This window comes from Tetrao urogallus (genome assembly GCF_951394365.1).
Source record: "Tetrao urogallus genome assembly, chromosome: 16".
Lineage (NCBI taxonomy): Eukaryota > Metazoa > Chordata > Aves > Galliformes > Phasianidae > Tetrao > Tetrao urogallus.
Window position 1 is genome coordinate 1,663,865 of NC_136829.1, and position 11,233 is coordinate 1,675,097.

Consider the following 11,233-nt stretch of genomic DNA (forward strand, 5'->3'; position numbering starts at 1 on the left):
TTAGCACTTTGGGTTTAACAGTAGACACTGGCAGATCGTCTGAAAAATTCGGCATTTGCACAAGGCACAGTAGCTACAGCAGGAATTCAAGTGTGGTTTGCAGGTTTTGAAGTTTGGCACGCAGTCAGCAGCAGGTGTGGGCCTTGGTTTTGGAGGTTTCTTCAGTTCAGCATTTTTCTGGAACAAAAACATGAAAATAAATATAAACGCAGAACAATTATGGGTCAGGATAAGGGACAGATGCAAAGAAAGTGAACTGTGGGAACTTCTGGCTTGAGATGGCAGTAAGACCCAAATTAAGTAGCAGCATGGAGTTGATGTGGTGGGACTGGGCTATGGGAACTGCTGGATTACCTATGGAGCAGAATGGCACACTGCCTATGGATGTGCAGTGGAGGCAACAGGCACTCCCTACTATGAGTGCCTAAAAATGTGACTGAATGGACCTTGAAAATACACCATGCGGAAGAATGCAGCAGCAGCAAAGAAAGCAGTGCAAGAATCTTTAAGGAGGACGTTATTACAGGTTCAACAAGGTAATGAATTACTCTTGGATGTCCAGCTTGTTTGTCAAGCTGCTTTTGGAGCTCAGCGATCATCTGTGCATCAGATTTGCATCTGGGAATCCTTAACTGCAGACACAGGTGAGTGAGCTGAAAAAGGTCTTGCCTACCTGAGGGGTGCTGCTTCCCTGTGATTTGGAAAGAGGGGAAAGCTGGGGCTGGTCAGCACGTGCCTGGCACCTGGGCAAGGCTTCTGGAGCCTTCCACAGATGCCCCAGGCAATCTTTTAGAATTGGTAAGTTTACCAGAAGTCTCATTTGTAAAGCAAAAATGGATGTGGTCTGTAAGTGCTTTAGACGTCAAGCTCGAGTACTTCGAGTGTGACTGCGAGAACGACCTGCTGAGAGCTGCAGCGGGAACAGCAGCAGCTCCTGTGGCCTTTATCAACCTGAGTCATTCTGGGGGCTTAGGAAGTGTTTCAGAGAAGGCTGACCATTCAAAACACTAAAAAGGAAAAGAAGGAAACTCTAAATGTTGCTGGTTGTAGCGATGACCGGCTTGGCTTCAAAGAAGCTGCCACGTCAAACCAAAAAATGAAGTAAAAATGCTATTTTCTACTCTCTCAGAGAGTCTTGAAAATACCAATCTGAACCAAACGATGGGTAAAATTCCTAGGTAATGTTTTCAACTAAACACCAAATTATTTGGATCCTTCTACTTCAATGTTTTGGCACATGCAGTTAAAAGTGAGCAGAGTGAGTCTGTACCTCTTAGCCCACGTGCTGTGATTGGGAATGGCATCTTTTTTTGGCCAATACCTGAATAGTGTTGCAAATACTTCGAGCATCTCAAGTCTAAGCTATGTTTTCTGTAAGAGGATTGTAAAATAAAGCGAAACAGAAACTACAAAACCAAACCCCAATAACCTGTAACTAATGTAGAATCATGCTTTTTTTCCCATCATTTATGTTTTTCATCTGTTTTTACAATATTAAGCTTCAAACTTTATGTAAGTTAAGTCATGGAATGACTGCAAAACCTTTCTAGATAAGTGCACTGGGGTGAAGTATAGCAATAATAAACCATTCTATTTTGACAATATTTTCTGAACAGCTGCCTACCTTGGAAGATTTCTTATTCTCTGCCTCTTTTCTGCTGACTTTCTGGGATCTTTTAGTTAAGTCTTCAAAAAGAAAAGCAAAACATAACATTAAATCAGTCTTACAGCAAATATTATTTAACAGATATGCTTGATAATATTTTTATGCAAGATAACCTGCATTGCTATCATTACTGCAGGTGTCCAAAAAAACCCAAAAACCAAAAAACAAAAAACCAAGGGCTCTGTGTTAGTAAATTCTCTTGGAGTATTTATGCATATTAATTGTATTTAAAAAAAAAAAACAAACAAAAAAAAACCCAAAAAAACAAACAGGAAAAAACCAGTGAGAATTCCATATTTTCTTCTGTAAAAGTGGTGTTACCTACACAAATTTGACAGGAATTATTGTTCTGGTTTCATCAGCAAAAAGCTCTTTGCTGTTTTGGCATAAAACACCTTGAATTCTTCACTTTCTTGTTCCTTTTTTACTTACCATCTCTTTGTATGAAATGCTAAGGCAAAGGTGTTTCATCAACCCACCTGTAGCTTTTAAATGTTTGTGTGTGTTGCTGGAGATGATTCTTGAATTTGGTAAATTTTAGAGAGGAGATTTCAGACTTCGTGTGATGGAAGTTTGTAAAGTTTCTTCTTTTATTTTAAGGTCAAAACACTAACATTGTGAAATTTCTCACATTATCCTTTGAGGAATATCAGCTTTATTATTATATCACCTTTAATAGGAATTACTGTTTGATGTTACCTCCATAATTAAGACTTGCCTTGGGATCTAACACAGCAGGAGATTTCTGTTAAGGAATGAACGTTGCCCTTCTCATCTATGACAATATTTTTGTACATTGTGAGCTTTGGATTAAGTGTAAGATCCATGATTGATTGACATGAAAAGATTCGCATACGCCTACTTATGAATGGTGGCTCCTTGCTTGTTGCAGAATTTGCTACCCAAACCTTTTTGAACATTTAATAATTACCAGAATTTGCAGAATTACGCAATTAAGAATGCACTGCTTGGCAGTTTCATTTGTTATTTTAGCATCATTACAGAGCTATGGTTACACATCCATCATCAAGTGACACTGGGTGGAAAAACTGTATTTCAGGCATAAGGAATTTCAGGCCACTCAAGAAGAGCACGGCTTGCACCCACTGGTGTGGGTTGGTCGGTTCCAGTTTCATCTGGCACGTTGTGTTGGCTTTGTTATGCTGCCCCCTGAAATTTTCTGCTGATAGCTGAAATACCTCACTGACATCCCATTCTGTGCCAATCGGGTTTTCTATGTCTGCAACTGTTCTGGAATGCTTTGCTTATAAAATTGTAATGTTCAGTTAAAGATGGAGCGATATAATTAAACTGAGATTTAAACACTGGTGTAACACAAATATGCAATAGTTATTCTAGAGATTTTGGTGAAGATAATGTTGCTCAGTGGGCAGACAAGAGGGAAACATAAAAATACATTTTTTAAATAGATGAACACTGTAGTCGCCTCTTCCTTTTGTATTTAGATGACGCCTCCTTCTCCCAACCTGCCAATGATTTCATATTCCTCATCTTTTATTTACTGTGTTTTCAACTGCTGTCTAACTGACCAGCTGCTTACAAACCTTTGAAGTTATTCTTTCATTTTGGGTGTTAAATGCTCGTTGTTTTTGCATGCATATAGGAGAAGGATGAACACTGTTTGCTTACATTTACCACGTTAGTTTACTGTGAATTTCTTTTCTTACTTTGGATAATTGTTTCTTTTCTCTACTGGCTCTAAAATGGGAAAGTGGCAAAACTGGGCTTTTCCACAGCATGGTGGGATGATGTGGATCTTGCAGAGAACAAAGCTGTGCAGAAAGGGAGGAGAGCTTTTTGTGAGGCATTTCAGAGCCATCCAAAGCAAAAAGGCCTGCTAGCATTAGGAGATTTTTCCTGTCTTGAGTGTCTGTTGGCAAAATAATATATACACTAATGCGCGCAGTATGGGAAATAAACAGGAAGAGTTGGAGATCTGCGTGCGGTGACATGGCTATGATCTCATTGCGATCACAGAGACGTGGTGGGACAGCTCGCATGACTGGAATGTTGTCATGGAGGGCTGTGTGCTTTTTAGGAAAGATCGGCCGGCGAGGCGGGGTGGTGGAGTTGCTCTTTATGTAAGAGAGCAGCTTGAATGTATTGAACTCCACCTGGGGGAGAGTGGTGTAGCAGTGGAGAGCAGTGGAGAATCAAGGGGCGGGCTGGTATGGCTGACACCGTTGTGGGTGTGTGCTACAGGCCCCCTGATCAGGAGGAGGAGGTTGATGAGGCCTTCCACAAACAATTGGAAGCAGCGTCACGATCCCAGGCGCTGGTGCTTATGGGGGACTTCAATTATCCAGATATTTGCTGGAAAAGCAATGTGGCCAGGCATGCGCGGTCCAGACGGTTCCTGCAATGTGTTGAAGACAACTTCCTGATGCAGGTGGTTGAGGAATCGACGAGGAGAGGGGTACTGCTGGACCTTATTCTCACTAATAGAGAAGGGCTTGTCAGGGAAGTAAAGGTCGGGGGCAGCTTGGGTTGTAGTGACCACGAGATGGTGGAGTTGAAGATCCTGAGCGGAAGAAGTAAAGCAAAAAGTAGGATTGCTATCCTGGACTTTAGGAGAGCCGACTTCGATCTCTTCCGGGACCTACTTGGAGCTGTCTCATGGGCTAGGGTGTTGGAAGGCAAGGGGGCCTGTGAGAGCTGGTCGGCATTTAAGCAGCTCTTCTTCCAAGCTCAGGATCGGTGCGTCCCTGTGAGGAAGAAATCGGGAAAGGGTGGCAGGAGACCTGTGTGGATGAGCAAGGAGCTCGTGCACAAACTCAAAGGAAAGAAGAAGGCCCATGAAATGTGGAAAAAGGGTCTGACTACTTGGGAACAATACAGGAATGTTGTCAGGGTCTGCAGGGATGCGACAAGGAAGGCTAAAGCCCACCTGGAATTAAATCTGGCAAAGGGGATAAAGGATAATAAAAAAGGTTTTTTCAAGTACATTAACAGTAAAAGGAAGACTAGGGAGAGTGTGGCTCCCCTGCTAAGTGACGCGGGTGTGCTGGTAACGGGGGATGCTGAGAAGGCGGAGATACTGAATGCCTTCTTTGCTTCTGTTTTCAGTGAAAAAGCTCCCCCTCGGGAATCTGAGACCCTGGAGGTGAGTGAGAGGATCTGGGGAATGGAAGACCTCCCTTCTTTCAGGGAAGAGGTGGTCCGGGAGCGCCTAGGCAACACCAATGTTCACAAATCCATGGGACCCGATGGGATTCATCCACGGGTGCTGAGGGAGCTGGCAGAGGTGATTGCTGAATTGCTTTCTGTCATCTTTGAGAAGTCTTGGAGGACGGGGGAGGTGCCTGAAGACTGGAAGATAGCCAACGTCACCCCGGTCTTCAAAAAAGGCAAGAAGGAAGATCCAGGCAATTATAGGCCAGTCAGCCTCACTTCTGTCCCTGGAAAGGTGACGGAACAGCTTGTACTGGATGTCATCTCCAGACAACTGGAAGAAGAGGAGGTTATCAGGAGTAGTCAGCACAGGTTCACAAGGGGGAGGTCGTGCTTGACCAACCTGGTAGCCTTCTACGATGTTGTCTCTGGCTGGGTGGATGGGGGGAGAGCAGTGGATGTAGTCTACCTTGATTTCAGCAAGGCATTTGATACTGTCCCCCACGACATCCTTATAACAAAGCTGAGGAAGTGTGGGATAGATGAGTGGACAGTGAGGTGGGTTGAGAACTGGATGACTGGCAGAGCGCAGAGGGTCATTGTTGGTGGTGCAGAGTCCGGTTGGAGGCCTGTAACCAGCGGTGTTCCTCAGGGGTCTGTGCTGGGTCCGGTCTTGTTCAACATCTTCATCAGTGACCTTGATGAGGGGATAATGTCCACCCTCAGCAAGTTTGCTGATGATAGAAGTTGGGAGGATTGGCTGACACGCCTGAAGGCTGTGTTGCCATTCAGCGAGACCTGGACAGGCTGGAGAGCTGGGCAAAAAAAAACCGGATGAGGTTTAACAAAAGCAAGTGTAGAGTCTTGCATCTGGGGAGGAATAATTGCATGCACCAGTACAGGTTGGGGGATGAGCTGCTGGAGGCGAGCTCTGCGGAAAGGGACCTGGGTGTCCTGGTGGACGACAGGTTGGCCATGAGCCAGCAGTGTGCCCTTGTGGCCAAGAGGGCCAATGGCTTACTGGGGTGCATTAAAAAGAGCGTGGCCAGCAGGTCGAGGGAGGTGATCCTCCCCCTCTACTCTGCCCTGGTAAGACCTCATCTGGAGCACTGCGTCCAGTTCTGGGCTCCCCAGTACAAAAAAGACAAGGATCTCTTGGAAAGAGTGCAGCGGGGGGCCACCAAGATGGTGAGGGGCCTGGAGCATCTCTCCTATGAGGAAAGGCTGAGTGAACTGGGTCTGTTCAGCTTGAGAAGAGAAGACTGAGAGGGGACCTGATCCAGGTCTATAAATATCTGAGGTGTGGGGGGCAGAATGGCGAGGCCAGACTGTTTTCAGTGGTGAGTGGAGACAGGACAAGGGGAAACGGCCGGAAACTGCAGCATAGGAAGTTCTGCACCAATGTGTGCAAGAACTTCTGTACAGTGAGGTGACGGAGCACTGGAACAGGCTGCCCAGGGAGGTGGTGGAGTCTCCTTCTCTGGAGATGTTCAAGACCTGCCTGGATGCCGACCTGTGCGACCTGCTGTAGGGAACCTGCTTTGGCAGGGGGGTTGGACATGATGAGCTCTGGAGGTCCCTTCCAACCCCTACAATTCTGTGATTCTGTGATTCTGTAATATGGCATGGTAACCTATCCGCTGTGCTCAAGGCATGTCCACGTTTTTCCAAGGAGACACAGAAGTTAACCAAAGGGAATGCATTTTATAATTCTGATTCTAGTTGTAAAGGAAAAAAAAATATTGGAAGTGTGGGGAGTGTAGGATTAGAAGCAACACAGAATGGTGTGGCATGAGTTTAACAAATGTGTCATTAAACCAACTTGATTAACTCAGGGATAAGGAGATTTGGATTTCATTGGAGAGACTTGTGTGGGACAGCTGGCTCACCTAAAAGAAGCATTGCCCTTGAGTAAAAGGGCAGAGGAAATAAAAGGTGAGAAACTCATTTGATTGGAGAACAAGTCCTAGAAGCCTGGGAGAATGAAGGGAGATGAACAATAGAAGTTTCTCAAGAGAGAACTGAAAGCTGATTTAAATTGCATTGAAAGCGTCAAGATTGAGATTATGAAAAAATATTTGTGGAGGAAAATGTTAAGCATTGTCTGACAAAGTTCACCACAGGACCAATGGGCACCTGTCAGCAATGGTAGGGGCATAGCCTGTCCTGCCTTGGACACATTGATGACTTCTAGCTCCCTTGTAGTCCTCTCCTCTCTGGGTTAAAGATCACTTGGCACAGGTAAACTGACGTTATATTGATATCTCAGCACAGAAATCAACAGATTTCTACATGAGTTGATAAAAAAAAAAAAAATTGCTCATATTCACTTCTTCCATTTGCACTGGAGTTTCAAAGGAAGATTGATGCCCATATCAGTGAAATAACCTTGCTCTTGAATATAGAAGGACATACGGTATGATAGGAACCTCAGTGCAAACTGCAAATCTGAAGGCAGCTTTTCTGTTGTTGCTCTTTTTACGTTAAATTGTGGCTTGCCGCACTGCCATGCTTGAATCCCATGGCTGCACTGCCACTGCAGTTCTGTGTAACACTAAGGCATCTGTGTGAAATGCAATGTTATGGTGAGCTATCTAAATAGTCCATATTAATCAACAGCTGCAGTTTTTTCAAGTCCTGTTAATCTGGCATCGAATGGCAAATTTTACTAACCTACGATGGAGATGGGTGGAAGATCTGGGAGGTTCATTTTGTTGTTCTTTGACAGGTTGCATTCTGTCTTCTCCTCGATTACCAGGTGAGAACTGGCAGCTCTGAGCAAACTGTAGCAGAGCAATAGGCTTAGGAAGAGGTTCTTACTTTCCATCCTGGGGAGAAAAAATCCCACTGTTCATGAAAACCAAACCACAGTCAAAACCTGTGTGCATAAGAGAGGTACCTGTGTGGTAGAAGAGAAGGAGATGAGTCTCAGCAATTCTGTTATGTTGAGCAGTTTTATCAACAGATCTTTGACAATTATTTGTTCCTACTACATTGACCTTGATACCTGGATACCTAGGATTGCAGTTGTCTTAGTGGGGGGACAAAAAATATCTCTCAAAAATAATCCTCTAGAGAATCTTTTTTTTCTTTTGAGCCTTTTCTCAAAAGTTCCCCCCCTTCTCCCCTCCCCCTGAGGAAAAAAAAAAAAAAAAGGAAAAAAAAAAAGGTGTGAAGAGTTCTCCCCACTGACTTTAACAGTATTGTTTACTGAACAACCAAGGGAGAAATTTCTGCATTCACTTTTGGCTGGCCCCGTCACATGGTGGTATTTTTCCCAGAAAGTTCTGTTTACAGATTTGTGCCATAAAATCTATAATAATAAGAACAGCAATAAAAACAAATTATGTTTCCTATTACTTTTCTCTGTCTACAAACAAGTCATGAAGAAATATCTTATTATATCCTGGATGTGGCTGCTGTGCTTGCATATTGGTTCATAGCCATAATTCAAACAAATTATTAAAGCCTCAGGGCTGAAAGGCACTTGCATGCCAAAGGATTTAGTATATACTTAGTAATTTTTCAGATAAGCAATGTCTATAGGATTTGAGCATACTTAAAGAGAAGCCTGCCCTTTGTTGAATCTGGCCATGTACCTTGGATGAAAGCCACTGGCCCTGGACAACCTCTGAGTGGCTCTGTGCAGCAACACGGAGCACACAAACCCAATTACCATTTCGCTTTCATTTTCTTCTAGATTTATAATGCTGTTGAAGTTCAAAGTTAATTATTATTTCCATGTGCAGTAGTTTTAGGATGTGTCAGAGTTATGGAACGTTCCTTGTGGACGTTCTGCCAATGTTCAGATTTATGTGTAGCTTTTTTGTCAGTGAAAAGCTACTGGCAGTATTAAAAAAAAGCAGTGAAACCAAATAGTTCGACAAACTGTGACAGTTTAATTAGTGGAGACAAAAGATGAAGAGCTTCTGCTTTCGAAGTAGGGCATTTCCACTCTGCTCGTACAGCATCACCTCGAGCATTGTGAGGAGTTTTGGGCACCATAAGAAGTACATAAAGAATTACTGTCCAAAGAAGGGATACAGAGATGGGCAGGAGGGATCTATTGGGAACTGAGTGCTGCTGTGTCTGTATCTCCAATGGTATGCAGCTGGTAGAGCTCAAAGCTGTATGGAAGTTGAGACCCAAGCTGTGTTAAAGTAGTGGCTGTGGATAGATGTATCCTTCAAATGATTTGATGAAAATTTTGTGATAGGCAATGGGAGGAGTCTTTAATTTGATTACAGATATGGTCTGGTATTAAACGTGGAGGTTGGTGGCCATGCATGTTGCAGGGGGGTTGGAGATTCATGATCTTTGAGGTCCCTTCCAACCCTGGCCATTTTGTGATTCTGCGATATCCGTATATTGCTCTGAAATTAATGCCTTCTATTTACTCATGGAAATTTCAACAAATACAAAGAGCACAATAACACTGTTCGATAGAGCAAACTCTCAGTTACAAAGCAGTATTTTTCAACACAGTCACAACCATTAGCTCTGCATTTCTGTTAGTGATGAACAGCAGCCTGCACACTGAGCTCCTCAAAACCTGCACCAACAGAGGCCACCATCACCACTGCTGAAATGACCAGATCACTGCGCTCACCACCACTGCTTGACTTCCATAAACTTCCAGAAAATGTTGATGAGTATCACTGGGTGCTGCTTTGTCAGCATGAAGGAATTCAATGCACCTTTGGTCCGCTCACACTGCCATGTCAGACACCATTTTGTCAGGCTGCCTCTCTGCTGCCATGGTGACAAAATGGAACAGGATGCTGATGGGAAGGTTCAACCCCTACTGCCATCCCACCAATACCAGCCTCTGACACTGTGGGCCAACATCATAAGTTAGGAGGCATTACTTTCAGAGCAGCCCATGTATTTTGATCACAGAATCTACCAGATAACCCTGCTTGGCTGTTACATCTAACAGCAGTCTGCTACATGAATGCAAGCAGAGCTGACAGAAAGACAAAGTGAGTGGAAAGTGGAGTCAGAAGTGAAAACGAGACAAAGGCATTGGTAGGCTTGATACTCTTTTCCATCATGTTGCAAAACTCCTGCATGTATTTCCCTTTTTTTTTTTCTTTTTTTCTTTTTCTTTTTTTTTTTTTGGCATTACAAGAGAGTTTTTATTTTCCAATTTTGCTCATTAGTTTCCTAATTCTCCTTCTGGGACTCATTAGAGACTTCTTAAGGTAATCTATTTTCCTTAATTTTAGCAAGCTGCACACCTGCTTTTCTACGAACACTTTGTTTTAAAGGAATTCATTTTCCTAGCAGATTCCTAACAATTAAAAAATATATTATTGCAGGGTTGCCATTTACTGATTTAATTAGACTACAATGTACTATGATATGTTTAATGTGATTTTGGTTAGTTTACATGGAGTTAGTCTTGCAAGCAGAGAAGTAATCACTAAACATCAGCCACAGTTCAGCAAATTATGTAAGTAAACAGTTAACATGTGAAGTGCCCTTTGCTTTCCAAGGGAATGACAGAAGTGCACATAAAACCAAAAACAGAGCAAACATTTAAAAGCTTAAAACAAATGAATTTATTGAGCGCCGTCAGAGATTGCAGTGCCCTTTTCTATGCCATTCCTTCTGTATTTAGATTATACTATTGAATGTGTAAGGAATATATTTGATACTCACCCCAACTGTTAAGTCCCATTAGCACTCCTTTCAAATATAAGTCAGCAAATGGCGTAGGATGCGAAAGAGCTTTCGTCTTTTCTAATCCATTTTATCTGGTGAGTTCGAATTAAGTCTTCATGAAAGAATTTGATTTCCTCAGTTGCACTCTGTAAACTCAACACTTCTGAGAGGAGCTTGTTTCCTGCCACAACTGATTCCACTCTACTCTGAGATTTATCCTCATCCAACAGCAGAGTGAGCAGTTGGAGACTTTGATTGGCTTAAACACTGGAAGGGACTAATTTAAATTTTCTTGTGATGTCTGACAGACTCAGACCAACTCATAAATAAACTGGGATCACTCTAAATAGCTTGTTGAAAACTGTTGCTTAGAAAAACAAAATGTTAGAATGGGTGAACAAAGGAATATGAAGTACTGAAAACTGTGTCACATCATTCAGAACTCAAAAATCTTCACCTGTGCTCTGCTCTGCTGCTCTTTCCATTTTGAATGGAATGAGGGAATGCAAAGAAAAAAAAAAAAAAACAACAAACAACCAGCCAAACCAAATCCAAACCACAAGAACTAGCAGAATCCTTGAAAAATTTCAAGATTTTAAGATGGAGAATCTTTGAAGTATTTAGGGAAAAAATTGAATGTAAAGTTCAACAAAATGACTGCATTGCTCCCCCTGAGGTTTTGGTTGGTCATTTATTACTACACAGCGCTGTCCCGTCTCAGCCATCAGGTTTCAGTAGAAGAGCTGCAGTGAGGATGTGTTGGAGGGC

At 42.9% G+C, this 11,233-nt stretch overlaps 1 protein-coding gene across 1 annotated transcript; it reads right to left on the reverse strand.

Annotated features, from left to right (window-relative positions):
- On the reverse strand, positions 1–7,643 carry ASIP (agouti signaling protein; the record flags this gene model as incomplete). The annotated part of the gene is made up of 3 exons (XM_079543314.1): positions 7,472–7,643; positions 1,625–1,686; positions 1–177 (listed from the first exon to the last, which is right to left on the reverse strand). Exons 1-3 carry the CDS (start codon positions 7,623–7,625, stop codon positions 1–3), a joined length of 393 nt encoding a protein of 130 aa, XP_079399440.1. The 5' UTR covers positions 7,626–7,643.
- Positions 7,644–11,233: the final 3,590 nt, after the last annotated feature.